The following is a 19,803-nucleotide window of genomic DNA, read 5'->3' as shown; positions in this document are numbered from 1 at the left end:
GTGTGTGTGTGTGTGTGTGTGTGTGTGTGTGTGTGTGTGTGTGTGTTGTTGTTGCAATCGAAGTGTTAATAGAATAATGTGAGATGGCATTGTCTAACTAGAGTAATACTTTTTCTATGATTTAGATGTCTTTGTCACATTCAGTTGAGTCAAGGTAGCTTACTTGGTTGCTATGAAGGTCACATGTTTGGGTCTCACATAGGTTATATTTTTACAAAGTGAATCTGCTTCATGTTTGATCATTTATGAAATCTTAAAGAAAAAGAGACCTGAGTTATTTGTAGAAACAGTCTTAGTTTCATTTGTTCAGATCGTGCATAGATAGTGTGAAAATTGCCAGTTCATCCATTATACTTACCTACAGGCATTCCGCATATGTGAATGGCATAATTTCAGTGTGTAATTGTGTTGTAATTCTTTCTCAGTAGCCACAGTGAATGAAATATAATCATGTAGTAGTAATTTCTCAGATTTTTAATATTGCAGCTGCTTTTCCATGCCAACTCGGGACCACATGAGAATTTCAGTTCCTTCTTTTTTGTTCCTCCAATCGTCTTTAATCTCTTAAACATGGTTTTTCTTTTCAGACCTGTCAAAACCAGTTCTCTTAATACTTCTACCTTGGGATCCATCTTAATTTAATACCTTCCATCTGAAGATATCTTTTTGCTGCTTCTTTGCTTTTATATTGTTATTCATCCTGTTGAAATGCCCAAAACAGTCATCTTTCTTTCTGTTTTAATAGTTTCTGTTGTTTTTTTCCTGTATTTCATCAGTGGGCATGCCATTTTTCATAACACAAGCAGATGTGCGACGCAATTTGTACACATATAAAGTATAGCTGTCTTTATGTTAGCAAAATTAATATGGATGAGCAAAATCACAGTTTAAATTTAACTAAGCTATGATAAAATAAACGTACATTACATCTACAAAAAAATAAACTTATATTATATGACCTGAATCACTGTTTAATGAAACAATAATAACATAAACTTTTCATTATATAACTCTGTTGTCACACACAATTGTTACCCTACAGTTACAAAGCATTAAAAAGTGCAGTACATCAGATCCATGCCAACCGCTTATTTGTTCGCTAATTACACCATACATAACTGCATCTTTGTGAGAGTGTGCTGCTAGCTCAGAATCGGGGTCATTTTCTTGCACAGATCATAAATTTTTTCTCACCTAGCCCACTGTTTATTTTATATTACTAGCACCTAGCTGAAGCAATAATGAAAGAATAGGTATGGGCTCACGATTTTAAAATAACGGTGGAATGGTACAAGACAATGTCATTTGTGATTGGTGCACTTTATACGTAGGCATGCCCAATTGACAGGTTAATTTCCCAGTCTCTGTGCTTCTTACTGAACCTACAATTTTTGTCAAGATTCTTCTCTCCGATATTTACAGTTAATCTAATTTATAAATCAGTACTTGTGTAGGTGCATTCTGATTTCACTACCATGTTGGAATACTTTAGTACTGTAGTTCTTGATGTGGACTTTGTATTGTAAATATTTTTTGTTGTTCTATGTCCCTTTTCCAATCTATGAATTGTTTCATTTATGGCAGATTTTCCAAGGCACCCCCCACCCTTTTTTTTAATTCCCTCTCATAAATGCTTGAGCTATCTTACCTTTTCTATTTGACCACTGCCGATCCGTCTAAATATTTTAGGGCATTTTATATGTTTTTGACAGCAGAGATTTTTAAAGCTGCTCTACTGACTGACTTTTATTTCTGCATCTGTTGGATTTTCAGATAGCACAGCAAAATAAACTGCAAATGGCAGGCTGTTTACTTAAATACATAGTTTCTGTCTTCAGAGTTTAAATGGTGATACGTGACACACTCTTAATTTCATCCACAAACTTTACTTTTGAGACTTTATCTGAAAGTCGCCGTTCTTATGAAGAGTATCTATTAGGGCAACTTTCTATTTTTTTGGAATATTTTCTGTTTTCTGTGTTTCTTCAAAAACTATTTGCAGGTCTTTTATAATCGTTGTTTACGACCATTACAGAAGTGATTGTAGCTTTTGTGGAATCTTTCGACTGATTTTCTTGTTTTTGAGAGTTTAAATTATTTTTATAATTTCTGTAGTGTTTGGTAGCATATCTTCCTCTTCCTTCTCACAAAAATCTGAAAATCCTAATTTATGAGTTGGATCTGGGCAGTTTAACAGTTCATCAAACTATTTTGCAAGTATTTCACAATTTTCAGTATTTATTGTTGAAAGTCTGACAAACATCTCTGGAATAATTTGTAAGTATTCTTGCATTTTAACAATTTGTGAATTTTCAGATGAAATTTTGATTTTCTATGTTATCAAAGATGTTTCTTTTCTTTGTTGTTTTAATTGCACATAATGTTCAGTGTTTCCAGAACTTTCCAGTTATTCCTGATATTTCTTTTACTGCTTTTCCACTTTCTTGATTCCAGTATATTGTATTTTAATTTCCAGCTAACTCGTTGTTGTTGTTGTTGTTCCTTCTGTATTGATATTCTTCGATTTATTCCTTTGGTAAATATGTTTGTGATGAATGAGTGAAGGTAACGCCTGAATGACTCTGCTGTTAGGTATACTCATAAATTATTATTTGCATTCTTGCAGAACTTGCAATGTCTTTTATTAATTTCTGTTATCTTCTTGTGTTTTTACCCAGTAAAAGTTTCATTTTAATTTTAGACAAATAGTGATTGGACCACTTCCAACTACTTAGACATTCATAATTTATTTAGTGTTTCTTTAGAAATGACCACATAGTTGCTTCTTGTTATTGATATATGTATTTTTATCATTTTAATAAAAATAATATTGCAAGATTAACTTTGTTTCTGTAGCTTCAGCGTCGGCATGAACAAATGAGGAAAACTTATGAACAGCAAGTGAAAGAACTTGAGGAGAAAAGACGAGAATTTGAAAAGGAGAAACAAATGTGGGAGCAGACAAACAATGTGTCTTTGGAGGATCTCAGAAGGAGAAGTCTGGAGGCAAACTCAAAGGAGTAAGTTCAAATAAGTAAATACAATTTTCTACTTGTTCCAGTTGTCATTAACTTTGAAAAGTACTGTTGTTACATACTAAATGTAACTTTGCTTATCACTGTGCTATTCACAAAGCACTGTATTGTGCAATCATTTCTCTCCAGAAATTTTTGAAAGTGTTTATTAACAATTCTGTTAACAATTCCAGTATTTGTATTACAGGGTGTATATGCGGACAAGGAAAAAAAATTCCCGAATTTTTCCCAGATTTCACAGTTAAAAATACTATTTCTCATGGATGAAAACACACTTTCTCCATGTTATTAAGTGACAGTACATTTTCCCTCAGAACTGTAAAACTTATCAATCCTTTGAATGGTTATGTTTTAATGCACGGGCGTAGAATTTCCCAGCACTTTAGAAAACAAAACTCTGGGAAGAAATCTCCTTTTGTAAGCCAGTCATAGCTCATGTCACGTGATCCCGCCAGCCAGTGACAGCGGATATTCAGACCATAGGACACATGATGCAGTCAGCTAATAACAGCATCACTGTTAAGTAGTGTGGAAACACAAACATTAAAAGTTAATGTTTTAAATTAATATACATAGTGTTGCTACAAGAAAAGCAAAGCTTTCACATATAATATTGATCTCTAAGGTTAGTAAGCTGTAAGAGAAGCTAAGCTTTCACATATAATGTTGATATTCTTTGCACTTGTTACACTTAAAGATATATCACACAAATGTGCCAGTAAAATTTTTAGCAGAGTCCAGTGACTTGTCCTCCAAGTTTTCCACAAATAAATTAGCTACTGCAGAGGAGAGAGAGCTTCCCATAGCACTACATCAATTTGCTCATAATGACGACATGAATGTCTGATCTGGGCTCAAAATACTTCTAAATGGCTCGTCATCAAACGCTCTGTGATTTAAGAAATTCATCGTACATTCTCGCACATAGTTCAACTTGCGTAAAAGGAAATTTACTTTGAAAGTAACGCTTTTCAAACCACCATTCGCAATATTTTCCCGTGACCTGTTAGAAATAGCTTCGTTTCAGTAGTCGTCAGAGAGCGCCAGATAACAGGCACTACTGTGCTTTGGCAGCTGCTATGATGCAGGAAGCCCATATCTTTGTACGCGTAGAACATTAAGGGGGAACGTTGATGAACTTGACCAAAAATGTCCATTTTCGATTAATTTTTTATTTATTAGTACAACTCGTGGACAATAAGTTCCCAAAGTTTCAATGTTGAAATTGCATCCGAAGTGCCTGAAAATTAATTAAAAGTGTGATGCGGCCTCCCTCTATGCCCACATTTTGAAGCAGAACTTCAATACCAGCTCAGTGAACGACGATTCTGTGTATTACTTTCAACCAAACATGTGTAGGATACATGTAGAAGGCTGTGGTACATACTCTTTGGTTTTATAGATCATCTTTGACTCTGTTCCATATCTTATAATCAATAACAAACTAGCTGCATAGTTTCTGATGAACCAATTCTTCTTTTGCCTTGTGATACTGACTGAGATTTACACAATTGTTCAATTCTTTCTTCATTCAGTTATGCCATGATCACAAAGAGTGTATAAAAAACTGGATAAACTGCGTTTGAATAAGTTAGTGAACGGAAGACGTGAGAAACGACGACAAACTAGCAATGAAGCATGAATCTTGGTACACTGGATTTAGATTAATTGACTGAATTATTGACTGCAGCAGTGAAATTTTCTTGTGTTTGTAAGATGTGTGGTAGTGATAACATTCAGATTATAGATGATGGTAAGGGAGTAGGCTTGGCAGCCAATCTGCATATTGTGTGCAAAAAATGCGATGCTGATAGCTCATTCAAAACTTCTAAATGCAGAAACTGGTACCATGAAGCTAATATGAGGTTTACCTATGGACTGAGGTGCATTGGAGTTGGGAGAGAAGGGGGAAATTTATTGTGTGGAATAATGAATATGCCAGCGCCATGTCTGAGATTTTCACAAATAAATTGTACTGGAAAACATAATTTCTGATGTGTGTGTGTGGACAGGATGATAGCAGCTACAGTAGAAGCTATTGCAGACAATGACCGGTTAGATGAGAACGATTTTGGTCATGTTAGAACAGATCTTGTTGTGTCATAAGTATTGACACAGGAAAGGTACTAGATGTTCAAGTTATGAGCAAATTCCGGCATAACTGTGCACTTAGTGGAGAATGTGAAGAAGATGTAAAAGGACATAACTGCAGCAAAACATTTTCTGGTGCTAGTGGTGGAATGGAAGGAGCTGGTATGCAAATTATTTTTTAAGAGATCTGTCAAGGAATGTGGTGTCAGATACGTGAAATACCTTAGGGATGGTGGCTCCAGTGCATTCAAGTCTGTGAATGAGAGCAAACCTTATGGAGAACTTTCAATTGAGGAACTTGAATGCGTAGGTCACATCTAGAAGAGAATGGGATCAAGATTGAGGAAACTTGTCAGTGACATGAAGGGCAAAAAGTTGGAAGATGGAAAGGGCATTGGTGGACACAACAGACTCACAAAGAAGATGATAAACTCTCTTAAAGTGTATTATGGCAAGGCTATCAGACAGAACCTATCCAGTGTAAATGACATGAAAAGTGCAGTATGGGCTACAGATTTCCATATGTTGTCAACAGATGAACACCCTATTCATAATCTGTGCCACATTAGCTGGTGTAAATATCTACAAGCTCAGAGGGATAACAACCCCTGTATTCACAAGGAGATGCTTCCAAATTGTATCCTGGATCTTTTGAAGCCCACTTACAAGTTTCTGGACGATCCTGCACTTCTCAAAAAGTGTGTTCATGGCAAAACCCAAAATCCAAATGAGTCTCTAAATTCACTCATATGGAAACAATGCCCTAAAAACACATTTGCATCTGCTACAGTTGTCAGAATTGCAACTTATGATGCAGTTATTGTATTTAATTATGGGAATGTTGGGAGGATGAAGGTATCAGAAAGAATGGGCTTCAAGATAGGAAATTTTACTCAAGACATCCTGAGAAAAATAGATTTATAGCACGTCTCTGCAGCTGAAAAGTCAGTTGAAGGCCTGGTAAAGGAAAGAAGACAGACAACAAGAAACCAGAAGAGAAGTCTTGAAGGGAAAGATTACCCGGAATGCAAATGTGGTGGCTTCTGAAGAAGTGACATAAGGAAAAAAGTTAGGTTGAACTTTAAATTGTGTTTCCTGAAAAGTTTGTTTTTTAAAGTTTATGTACCTTCTCCTCAGATTCGATGAATGCTAGAATTATGAAATTTTGTACACACATTTCTGTAAACCTAATAAACGTTGTCTCAAGAGCAAATTTTAAAATTCTGATTGCAAACTGAGATATGGGGCATAGTGCTTGGAATTTTGCATGAATTTAAAACTGTACTTGTGGAATTATAATTAAAATATTATGAAAATTCTCCATTTGACCTATTCCAAAAACCTCTTGAGACAAACTTACAACATATAATGAGATGAAACAGAGAAAGTTTTGTAGAAATCTCTTGAATACTTTCTGAGAAAAAGAAACATACATTATTTTCTGAAAATAAAACTTCAAATTTCATTCAAGAAAAAAGTTGAATATGTATAATCAAAGGATTTTATTTGTAAATGTGTTACTTTCATGTAAAGCATGGTACAAAATTTCATTGCCACGTCTCCAAAACTGTGGATTTGGTGCATTTTTGAAATAGTGTGTTCTTCATCAACACACACACACACACACCCCAAAAAAAAAAAAAAAAAAAAAAAAAAAAAAAAAAAAAAAAAAAAAAAAAAAACAGCAACTTACATTATGTCGTAAGAGAAAAAAGACATCAGAGGATACTCCAAGAGCATCAGAATGTCGTGACCCATACTAAAATGGCACATTTAAAGTGCATACTTAAAGAGCATATTCATATGTCCACATTCCCAATTAAGGAGGCCTCGACCTGATATTAAGCTTTTCAGTGTTGGTTTTGGGATGTAAATTTTCTTGGAGTACCAGTACTGTATTAACTCATTTTTGATTCTTTATTATGGCCTAATGCCATACGTGCTAAAAGATGAAAACGTGCACTTGAAATGCAGCGAGCAGTTGAAATTAGCCAGTAATGTGGAGCTAAACACTTTGTTTCAGGCATGTTGACTGCCTCAGCATAAAAGATTAATAAAAGCCAAATTTCTTTAGCAAACCGACAAAAATAACTTTGTTATTCTACAAGGCGATTAATGCATGGCTGTCAGAAAAGTGGAAATAAAATAAAATCTGAAACTTCTGTAATTATGTGAAGGTATTTTAATTCACTTGATAGCTCCCGGCCACAGAAATACAATTTGTTTTCATTTGACGTGAGAGCAGTAAACGAAGAGGAAACAGCAAAATCACTAAATGTAAACACGGGTCACGTGGAGACTACACACTTCCCCACTATAACTCGGACTGCTGTGCCTATCAACCTCGGATCTACGATATTTCCAAACCGGGGCAATACTAAGATAGTGGTGCCCCCCCCCCCCCCCTCCACTCTCCCAGTCTCCCTCCCTCGAGCGTTTGAGATACGACGTCCAATATTTTCAAAAATATGTTAGTTTTGTAGTGCACATCTTTCTAAAGAGTCTGATACATAAAACATATATGTTCAAGGAAATGTAAGACATGTTATTTGGTCTTAGGTGTGCCAGAGTGCAGTGACATCCCTCTTCACACAGCATTCTTCTATCGCATGTCACTGTAGTTCACTCCGTGAAATTGAAACATGTATATTCCTGTTTTGGGTGACATAAAATTAAATATAGGATACATAAAACCAGTAAAGACAAGAGACAAGCAATACAGTACACATTTCTTCAATCCTTAGCCCCTAGCATTGTTTTCTCTCTAATCTTGCTACGGCTTTACGTGGCGTGCTTTCCTTTCTGTGACAGAATCTGTTACCTCATCAAAGTTCGTCAAATGTTTTGCTACATGAAAAATCAAAATATCGTTGTCTAATACTGCCTAAGCTGTTAATACAAATAGTACCCTAGACTGGTGTGGTTTCTCGATCTGATTACATCTATTTTGTCACTGTCTGCTAGATAAAACAAAATAGGCCTTTCTAACACTGCAGAAATTGTAACACACACCAAATAAATGAGACTGTTGACTGTTTTGGCACAAATGGTCATTTTTATAACACTACAGAATATAATTCACAAAGACCAACATAACAGAGTTATTAATAAAAATTTTAAGACATTTAATAAAGTTGCTAGTTTCATATCTACAAAATAATGAAACTGAAAAATCTCTCCTGCAAATTTAAGTACTTTCCCTAAAATGTTAATGTTACATTTTATAGGTTTACAATTCAACCTTCTCCTTCTGCCTCTGCGTTTACATAAATTTTGCTTCAGCGTAGGACAAAGGGAAGTGGGAAAGTGTAAATTGTGAAAAGGTGTTAATGGGAAGAATATGCTTATCTTGGATTTTTCTGTTGTTTAGTTCCATCAGCGTAGCAAGTATGTTTTGGATGCTGCTTAAGATCAAATTCTCCCCTGAAGCCACAATATAACATACTGCAAAGTCAACAATATTATCCATCCTGGATTTTCTATTATTTGATATTGCAAAGTCACAATGAAATGGTAACAATATGTAACCTCACATTAAAATGAAAAACATTCAGATGGAATATGTTTGCACAGACTGACAATGTAAAGGGCTCTTAGAAACTATATCATATTTTCATACCAGTTGGAAATTTCTCCTGTCAGAGCATAGAAAAGGTGAATATGTACCTCTTTAAAAGACTCTGACATAAAAGTGGGGAACCAAGTTGTCTCAATCTGCATTCTGCCTTTCTCACCAAAAATATTGGCATGTGAACATATTCACATTCTTTTAACACAGGACATTTTAAATCCTCTCATCCAGTCTCTCTTTATAGTTAAGCCTTCATCCTCAGCATCTCACCCTCGCTGTCATTGTATTTGTGTGTCTCTCCCACTACCCACTACTTCGTTTTTCTATGATTGATGTACAGTATAGCCCACTGACACTGTCTACTTTTCTCCCTCTTTCCCAATGCCATTATCTCCAACATACCTCACCAGGTCAAAAATTGCTGAGGGGGGAGCGCAACTTAATTTTTTCCCCATATACCCAAGTGTTTAAAATTTTGATCCAAAATGTGCCCAACCCTACATCTGGGGTAAATTTTTCTGTTCTGGCAGGGTCGAGACCTCCAAGCCTATGTATGTTCTCCACTAATCTGTATTTTTCGTTTTCACTTCCTCCCTCTTTTGGTCCTACTGCTTCGATCTCTCTCTCTCTCTCTCTCTCTCTCTCTCTCTCTCTCTCTCTCTCTGTGTGTGTGTGTGTGTGTGTGTGTGTGTGTGTGTGTGTGTGTGTGTGTGTGTGTGTGCGCGCGCGTGCAAGATCATAGATGTAATAACACTGCAAAAATCCTAGTGGCTATTGGAAGATTTCCACTCAATGATGCACATATCTCAACAATTCTAGTTTCACTGATTAAAACTTTTATTGCTCTTTAGCAGACTTCATCGTGTTGATGACCAGTTTACCAGGTATCGGGTGTAACAAGAGTGATTAACACACACAACAGGGAAGTACCTAACAGCCACAATGGTAAAGCCAGCTATTCAATTGTGGCACTAAAAATATAGCTCACATTTACACAAAATCAACACAGCTCGTTTTAAGCACTATCTTGAAGTAATTTATTGGAGAAAAAAAACACTATATTACTACAATAAAGTCAGTCCAAAATGAGATTGACCATGTCCAACAATACCTCACTCCGAGATGGCAATGACATTCTTCACTTATGTTAATCACAACACAGTCCATTAATTTAGTTTAAAGTGTTCACTAAAAAGTTATTAAACATTAGAGATCTTTAGTTTAGTGCTGATCACTATGCATATTTTCATGTCAGAACAATTGTATTTGTGGTGGGAGTCAATAATGAGATCACACTCAAAACTAAGTCTTACTCATAACTTACAAAACATGAACTTTCAATTTTTGGTAATGTCAAACTACTTGTAGGTGAGCATAAGAACAAAATGTTATTTTACAAAAAACATTCTGCTTTAAAAATGTCTAGGTTGGATTTTATTGTTTTTGATGGACTACCAGAACTAATATGATTTTAGCCTATGGAAAATGTTGCTGATCAGAAATTTAAAAAGATACAGCATGACCATTATCCTTATGAAATGTGGATCTCCTTTTTTTATATGTATGAGTGCCATGTTGCTAATTAGAGTAAATTACTTGAAATTATTAATTAATTAATGAACTGACTGATTAATGCCAAAGGTTACATTGTATAGAAAATATTTGGAACGAACATATGCAGCCAAAGTTTGGAAACTAACAGTGGTTTCGACACAATCTGCAGCAGAAAACAGGCTGCATATGAACTTAAAGTTTTATTATATAAGAAGATAATTAGTTTTGGGTAATTTTAAAATACTTCACTGGGTGGTCAGAATGCTTAACTTTTGAATGATGTAGATCACTTTTTCTCAAATTTATTGATTAGTTCCTGGGTTTTTTGCACATACCGAGATGTAGTGCTAGTGTCAATTAATTGTATTTTCTAATTACTAGTGCCCTAATGAAAAACTACTAAACCAGTGGAATGAGAGCTATCAAAATAAGAATCTGAGATTCCTGTGAGATTAAGTGAGCCTTACATGCCAACAGGTAAACGTGTTGAAAAATAATCAAAATTATAAAGAATATACAGTAAAACAGCAGTAAAGCAGAATATATATAATTCGGAAATCTGCCCAAACCATACAAGTATTCCAGTCCTGATGCGTTCAATACACTTTTATATGCTTATTGTTTCTATAAAGCAGAATGTGCTTAACGTGAAAACAGAGTACAAATTTGAAGACTTAATTAATAATTCATTGTATAATGCAGAAAGGACGTATGGTACAACTGTACTACAGTATACATTGGTTACTCATGACTTTACATGGACGCTACTTTTAACACAAAGACCATACACCTCTGACAATGCTGTTAAAGCAGTGCAAAACCAAGAAAATAGGTTTGATACAGCATGGCGCTGTGGGTGTGGACATCGTACCCAGCCGATGTGTGCGACAACCAACAAATTATGCACTGTGTCAATACATCAAAGGAAATAGTCTGTTCGTGAGTACCCTGTGTGTTGGCATTTCTCAATTTCCTTTATTAATGATGCACGTGGGTACACAGTGGAACATCGTTGTGCGCCTATGAACAATCTGTGCAATGAAAAAGGTTGGTGTTGTTCCATTAAACCATGATGTTATCCCGCAAGGTCAGGCATTCCAAAGAAATGCACTACCTGCTTCATTTTCTGCCAGTTTAATTTTTCTAGTAGCACTTTCAGTGGTAACATCATGTTGAACAATAAGTGTTTGTCACTAGCATTTAACGAAAAGTTTAAGATGATCAAAGCGAGTAAGACAAGCTCTTTATGCGCAAAATAATACTGCATTTCAAACGTGGTAAAACACAAATTTATCATACTTTAAGAAACAAGGGTAAGAATAGATGAAAGAAAATGGGGAAATGAAAAGAAAGGTGAAAAAGACAGGAAATGAAGAAATTAACAAGATAGTGTAGGAATGGTTCGTAAGTGCGTGGGCAAAAAACATTACCTTTGTCTGGACAAATGTTGCAGAATGAGGCTCTGAAAGTCACTAAAGAGCTTGGAAATAAAAGTTTAAGGCATCCACAGGATGGCTGGACCATTTCAAAGCTGGGCACAACATTGTGTGGAATGATGTGTGTGGGGAAGCCAAGAATGTGCAGGAAAGTGTAGCAACAGAATGTAATACAATACTGTACAACATAACTATGAAGTATGACTCAAAAGATGTGTTTTGTGCCAATGAAACTGTACTGTTTAATCTCTCAGTGACTTCAAATTCTCTAGCAATTCGAGGTGAAACGTGGGGAAAAAAGTGAGGAAGATTGGGTTTAATATCCTGTTGAGATCGAGGTCATTAGAGATGGAGCACAAGCTGAGTGTGAAAAGGATGAGGAAGGAAATTGGCCATGCCCTTTCACAGCATCTTGGCATTTGCCTGGAACAATTTACAGAAACTGTGAAATAGCTGAATCTGGATGGCCAGAAGCAGATTTGAACTGCCATCATCCTGAAAGGGAGCCCAGTGTAGTAACCATGTCATCCCACTCAGTGAGGTAAACTGCACCAGCAGTAAAATATCCAAGGAAAGACTCAATGTACTGCTGTGTGGAAATATGTGAAATGCAGAAGCCACTAGTGATTGGAAAGGCAACAAAACTGTGTCGTTTCAAAAACTTCAATGTTAGTATGCTTCTAGTCACATGGCGAAGCAATAAAAGGACGTGAATGGTGAGTGGTCTTATGGAACAACAGCTGGGCACTTTCAATGTCAGAATGAAAAGAGGAAGTCCCCAAGTTTTTCTTTCCCAGACAATGCGACGTGCCACCTGAAAGTCAAGTTATCAAATGTGAAATTCTCTTAGTTCATGCTAGGTTCAACCAGCCTGGAACAACTCATGAACCAAGGATTTAGTTATGCATTCAAGCCCCATTATAGGTGATTACTGATGCAGTCTCTTATTCTTAGTGTTGAAGAAACCGAAAGTGCATTTGCTCTTGCATGGTCAGTTTCAGTCCTGGAGGCAGTAAACTGGCTTTGTTTGGCTGAGAAATAAAGTCTGAAACTGCTACCAAGTCCTTCAACAAAGTGGGGTTTAGAGCTAAAGAACAAGACCCTTCTGTGGCCATTGAAGCTCAAGAAAATGCAGTAGCAATTCCTGAATTAATTAAAATGCGAAACATTTCATGTACTACAAATGCTACATTAGAAGTGATGACTTTCTGTCCACTCATTCCACTTTAACTTCAGCATCAGATTTAATAGAAATCTGCAACACAGCACATGATCGGGAAGAAACAAGGGAAAAAGAAGAAGTGCAAAATGATGTTCCTAGAAAAATGAATACTCCTGAAGAAGATATTGCATGCATAAAAGATGTTATGCAATTTGCAGCAGATAGAAAATCTCCCAGCTGTTGGAATTACGTTATAGTGCAAAAAATTGCATAGACAAATGAATTTTGAACAGGAAATTCAAGCAGGTTTCCTGCCTTGATATGTGGTGAAAAAGTTGGTTCAAATGGCTCTGAGCACTATGGGACTCAACTGCTGAGGTCATTAGTCCCCTAGAACTTAGAACTAGTTAAACCTAACTAACCTAAGGACATCACACACATCCATGCCCGAGGCAGGATTCGAACCTGCGACCGTAGCGGTCTCGCGGTTCCAGACTGCAGCGCCAGAACCGCGCGGCCACTTCGGCCGGCTGGTGAAAAAGTGAAATGTAAAGCAATTGAAGATGGGAATAATATGTATGTACATACAACAATAAACAACTTTAAAGTTAAAGTAAAAATATAGAAATGCAGCATTAGTTATCAGTTAGTGTAATAGTTTAATGTTCTATTATCCAATACTCAGTAAATGAAAATTTGCTGTGTGGGTGTGAAGGTACGTAAATACATGCATAATCTATACTTTTGTGCATGGTAACTGAAAAATTTTATGTAGTCTAGTGAGTTTTGTGTAATCTGGAAACTTGTCCAATTTGGAAAATTATTTCAGTCTCATGGGATTGTGTTTTGAGCAAGTTTTATTGTAGTTTTTTGTGGGAGCACAAAAACATAACAGATGGGAAGAAAGCACCTGCCTTGTCAAAAATAGAAAACCGTTATGGACAATTTGAGACAAAAATGTTATCTTTCAGAAGCAGAGATTTCTTCATTTGGCAAAAGAAAGGAAATAGTTAGGAAAAAGTAACTCTTTGGGGATAGGATAGTAAATTTATTGAGAATAGTGTATTAAGGGGGAGAGAACTTCTGTAAGCAGTTTTAGATCTCTGAAGCAACAGACCATCCACTGTAATTGGAAAATAAACTTCATACCAGTATTAAAGAAGTATGCAGTTTTCACATATCTCAAAATATCAATTACTGTCATATGTATTTTCCAAGAAAAATGAATTATCTACAATTTGTGTGAGAGTGAGAAGTACAAATAATCACAGGGTGTCCCACTTGAAAGAGACCCCACAAATAAACATTTGCTTAAATTACATTTAAAGGCTTTGCATAAAATTCAGGAAATGAAATGAAATGGATATGTCATACCTTGTACATGGGGAAATAAGGGTGAATCACAAAAGTTGCTGGAAGTAACTGACTCCACTTGTAAATAGAATTGAACACAACGCTGCAGATTCTCAAATGTTGCTGTCAGAACCTCTGGCATCACTGCCTGGATTTCACGGATGATATTCTCTTGCAAATCTTCCAAGTTGTGTGATTTGTTCCTATAGACATTGCCTTGTAGGTCAATCTAGAGGATAAAGTCAGGTGGTGTTAAATCAGATGACCTTGGGGCCAGAGTCCTTTCAAAATCATGCTGCCAAGGAAAAATGATTCAATCTTAGCCAGGATCACTCAAGACATATGACATGTGCCACCATCCTGTTCGTACCAGCCAAGGGTAAGTTCATCGTCCAGCTGGTTCACAAATTCTCGAAACATTTTGATGTAAACTGCGCTTGTCACAGTAGACTTATAAAAAGTTGGTCTGATGATGTGATATTGCACAGAACACGCCAATCTTTTGTGAATGCAGGGGTTGCTCGACCAGTGCATGTGGATTTCATTACACCACAAACATTTATTCTGAGAGTTTACACAGCCAGAGAGGTGGAACCATGCCTTATCACTGAACCACGTGTACTTCAATATTCCTGGCCTCTGAGCAGTAAATTGCTGAAACCGACGGCACAGTGTAATGGGTTTTGTTTTTATCATTGTCATTCAGTCCCTGAAGAACTGTAAATGTGTATGGATGCATGCCAGCTGTGATGTATTCTGTGACATTCAACATAGATTTTGCAGGAGAGGCCAACAATCCTTGTTTCATGTCAGTCACTTTTTCTTCCTATAATGGCAGCCATCCTCCATTGTGAAGATCCAACACCATTCCACCGCTCTCCATCTTGTTCACTAACTTTTTTATACAGCATTTAGACGGTACATGCTGGTCACCAAATCGTTCAGGAAACCTCTGTCCTGTCTTAATGGAATCAGTAATCCAATACTGTTTCACAAGAAACACGCATGCTTCGAAAGAATAGTGATAAGTTGTCACTAAACACTGAGCACTGAGCTCCAGTCACTGGACTCGCATTCGGGAGGACGACGGTTCAATCCCACATCCGACCATCCTGATTTAGGTTTTCCGTGATTTCCCTAAATCGCTCCAGGCAAACGCCGGGATGGTTCCTTTGAAAGGGCACGGCCGTGTTCCTTCCCCGTCCTTCCCTAATCCGATGAGACTGATGACCTCACTGTCTGGTCTCCTCCCCCAAGCAACCCAACCCTGAGCTCCAGTCATAGCAACACATGGAAACACACTGTTGCGTCAAATGACATTGCAGAGTGCAGTATTGCCATGTCAAACGTCACAAATTATGTGGTGCAATTTCAGCGGAATTACTACATGTTTGTGGGGCCTTTTTCGAGTGGGACATTCTGTATAAGTTACTGTATTGTTGCTGAAGTTGAAAAGTCATCGATGTTGATGTTCATTGTACACTATCTTCTTTTTCTTCTTCAGTTTGACTCTGCAACAATGAGAACTTATTTTGCTGGGTTTATGTAATAATTACGAAACACCATTTTCTGTTTGTTTTACTCCAAACATAATTTAATTCACAAACTGAAATAAAGAAATCTGCATTTGGCTGGACAATGCAAACCATCCTCCTCTTACAACGAGCTAACTGGGAATGACCTCAAACTACTGTAACTAGGCATCTTGACAATTGTGATGTGAAAAGACTCCGATTGAACAGGTTACACAACTTCTTTTTTAAAGTTAAAAGTTTTTATTATTTTACAATATTTTACTTTTTACAAAAGATTTTTTTAACTATGAATATGCAGTTGGGTGTAAAACTCTCTCATTTACATGTTTTGTGTAACATTGATTTGATTGTTTTTCACAGCTTGGATGCATAGTTTCATTAAATTTATGAATTTTGTAACGTGATATAAATAAATCACAATTTACAGATTTATTCCACAAATTTTAGTAGCAGATTTTCCCTTCTAGATACATTTCCATCATGATGATCATTACTACACTAATAAATCTCTATTAGTTCTTTAAATTCAAAAAGCTGATTTGAAAAATTACTCTGTAAGAAATGCTCAGAACTCCAGATCTCTATCACTAACACCAGTGCATTGTAAAATTAAGAATTGAGAAACATGAGCTGTGCAGTCATAAAATAAATTTTTCAATGACTAAACAATGTCTCTGAATGAGTCAAGATAGATTCTGCAAGAATCAGTTGTGTTGAACTCTGCTTCTTTTTCTTGTTCACAAGACCACGAAGGCACTAAATAACTGAGCCCAAACTGGTAGCATTTTTCTTGATTTCAAAGAAACAGTACTACTTTAAACTGCTGCCTACTTATGGGCTATCAAAGTAGTTATTAAATTAGTTTGAAGACTGCTTGACAGACTGCACTTCTTACTTATTATCCAGTGAGGAGAGACATAAAAATGGTTCTCTGTTGCTGTATTTCAGAAATTCTCCACAATTTCTATAGGAATGTTACAGGGAATTTGTTTTGTAAGTAGAGCCTTATGCTTCAAGTTATGTTGGCTGTTGACCATTTAATTTTTTAATTGCCCAACACAGGCACTGTTAACAACTCTTCAGTAGCTCAGTTCCGACTTCATGGGCTGCAGGGCCACAGTGGGATAGGATTTTCTATTTCACGTTCTGTAATTTACTACAAAGTTTTTAAATGAATGTGGATTGGTTCCATTTTAATGTTACCATACATTTTACTGTAGGAGTATTGCTTCAACTGTATCGCTGTCATACAAAACAGTAAAATTATTGGTATGTATGTTACCTACAGAGGAGACAGAATATTCTACCATTCTAGCTGCCATTGTGTAGGTTAAAATATACTCATTATTTTGTTTTTATTACTGCACATTTTTGCATGGAAGTCATTTCCAAATGTTTATATAATATAACCCATCAGAATGAATGGGCTATAGTCAACTCTCATAGTGGTAAAAAAAAAATGATGTTGGCTAGACCTAACAATTAAATACATGACAAAAGTGTGTCCAGAATGGCATTGATTTAACATACCACTTGGGAGTGATTATTGCACAGTGCTAACTATATCGAAAAGAAAACAATAAAATTATGAGATAGAACTGCAGGAGGCAAAATTCTTAATACTGGCAAAAAGATGTACATAAAAATACACAGGGGAGGGGGATAGATTGGACAAGGGGCAGGTGAGACAGACCCTACTGTAGTTAGGACAAGAGTGACTTTGAATCCCACCATCCTGCCGTAGGTAGGTCCCTTTCACAGTGGGGCCTCATGTGTCTGCCCCTCCTTGTTTTAACTTTTCTGAAGAAAGAACCAATAGTTATGAAAACTAGAATAGTATCTTTCACTTTTGTGAGGGTCTAATGGCAGTACTGTGTTAGGAATTTTACCTCCTGAAAGTGTATCTCATGATTTTATTGGACATAGTATCAGATCTCATTGTGGCAGCACTAAATTAATAAAACTGAGAGATGGCAGCACTAAATTACTAAAACCGAGAGAATGTGTAAATGACTTAGATTTTCTGTTGTTAATTTCCACATTATGTCTGTTTGTATAAAATTGAATAAAACACATTTTCTCATTCCATACGTGTCTTGCCTTTATTTTTCTGAAAGGCATCATCAGTGATTAAATACAATGAAAAGCCAAGGAAACTGGTACACCTGCTTAATATCACGTAGGGCCCCCGTGAGCTCGTAGAAGTGCCACAACACAATGTGGCATGGACTTGACTAACGTCTGAAGCAGTGCTGGAGGGAATTGACACCATGAATCCTGCAGGGCTGTTTATAAATCTGTAAGGGTATGAGGGGGTGGAGATCTCTTCTGAACAGCACATTCCAAGGCATCCCAGGTATTCTCAATAATGTTCATGTATGGGGAGTTTAGTGGCCAGCAGAAGTGTTTAAACTCAAAAGAGTGTACCTGTAGCCACTTTGTAGCAATTCTGGATGTGTGGGGTGTTGCATTGTCCTGCTGGCATTGCCCAAGTCTGTTGGAATGCACAATGGACATGAATGGATGCAGGTGATCAGACAGAAAGCTAACATACCTGTCAACTGTAAACCTTTGTGTCGTGCAGTCATCGAGGGTACACCAGTGGGACTTCAGCTCCAAAAGCCCATATCGGTGATGTTTCATTTCACACGCTGACACTTGTTTGTGGCCCCCCCCATTGAAATCTGAACTTCTGTCATGTTGAACAATTGCTCTTCAGTCATTGTTGGTCCCATTCTTGTAGGATCTTTTTCTGGCTGCAGCAATGTTGGAGATTTGTTGTTTTACCGGATTCCAGTTATTCACGGTACACAAATAGTCATATGTGAATGTCCACACTTCATCGCTACCTTGGAGATGCTGTGTCCCATTGCTCGTGCGCCGACTACAACACCATGTTCAGACTCGCTTAAATCTTGATAACCTGGCATTGTAGCAGCAATAATTGATCTAACAACTACGCCAGACACTTCTTGTCTTACATAGGCATTGCTGAACACAGCACCATATTATGCCTGTTTACATATCTCTGTATTTGAATACACGTGCCTATGCCAGTTCCTTTGGCAATTCAGTGTATATACCGGGTGATCAAAAGCCAGTATAAATTTGAAAACTTAATAAACCACTGAATAATGTAGATAGAGAGGTAAAAATTGACACACATGCTTGGAATGACATGGGGTTTCATTAAAAAAAAAAAAAAAAAAAAAAAAAAACCGAAGTTCACAAAATGTCTGACAAATGGTGCTGGGCAGCAAAACGTCAGTGACTGCGTATGACAATCGTGTATAAAAGGAGCTGTAATGAGAGAGAATCAGATGCGCCAGCAGTCGCAGCATGTTGACGTTACCTGAAAAGTTCGTTTATGCACCGGGAAGTCAGCGCTCGTGCAGTCGCACGTCGCACCGGCATTCCGTACTACTATTTGGTTGGCACTCAGGCGTACCCTCCAATGCTATCCGTACAAAATCCATCGGCATCATGAACTGTTACCTGGTGATTTAGTGAAGTGGAGAGCATTTGCCGTGTGGACGTTTCAAAAGATGGCGGAAGATGACGATTGGTTGAGTAACGTGTTGTGGACCGACGAATGTACTGAAGTTCTTGTACTTAAATTTAACTAAACATATAATATGGAGGATCTCAAAATTCACTCTTGTTCTTTTGTGCTTTAGCACTTTCTTCCACTGACCCTTTCATAAGTAAAAATATAAACGTTTATGGGGGTGGGGGGATGGGGGTGCAAAGGTTCAGGACTTCCGTAACGCCCTGCCCCTCCCTTCTTTGACGCGATAGTTGGAATCATACCTAGCGAAGAGTGCAGGGTGACTTGCACAACTGTGCGCTGTGTAGGGCACTGGTGGACACGACACATGATGGGCTCGACCACTTTCTTAGATCTCCGGAGCTATCCGCAGCGCGTTGCCGGGCTCCTGTATTTGGTCAGAAGCTCCGAACTGCTTTCGCTTCTCCGCATGCTGACGTAACGTTAGGAAAGCAGCAGTGCCGCATGGACCCGAGGCGCGCCCATTAACCTGTTCCTCATCCCGAGCACATTCCTTAC

At 37.2% G+C, this 19,803-nt stretch overlaps 1 protein-coding gene across 1 annotated transcript in view; it reads left to right on the top strand.

Annotated features, from left to right (window-relative positions):
• Positions 1-19,803, top strand: part of LOC126262323 (protein peanut) — a 173,827-nt gene that overhangs the window by 146,992 nt on the left and 7,032 nt on the right. Inside the window, exon 7 of the mRNA XM_049958879.1 lies at positions 2,857-3,020. Within this exon, the coding sequence (XP_049814836.1) occupies positions 2,857-3,020 (164 nt within the window). The remainder of the gene's footprint in view (positions 1-2,856; positions 3,021-19,803) is intronic.

The sequence above is a fragment of the Schistocerca nitens genome, chromosome 6 (genome assembly GCF_023898315.1).
Source record: "Schistocerca nitens isolate TAMUIC-IGC-003100 chromosome 6, iqSchNite1.1, whole genome shotgun sequence".
Lineage (NCBI taxonomy): Eukaryota > Metazoa > Arthropoda > Insecta > Orthoptera > Acrididae > Schistocerca > Schistocerca nitens.
This window is presented reverse-complemented; position numbering and strand designations above follow the sequence as displayed.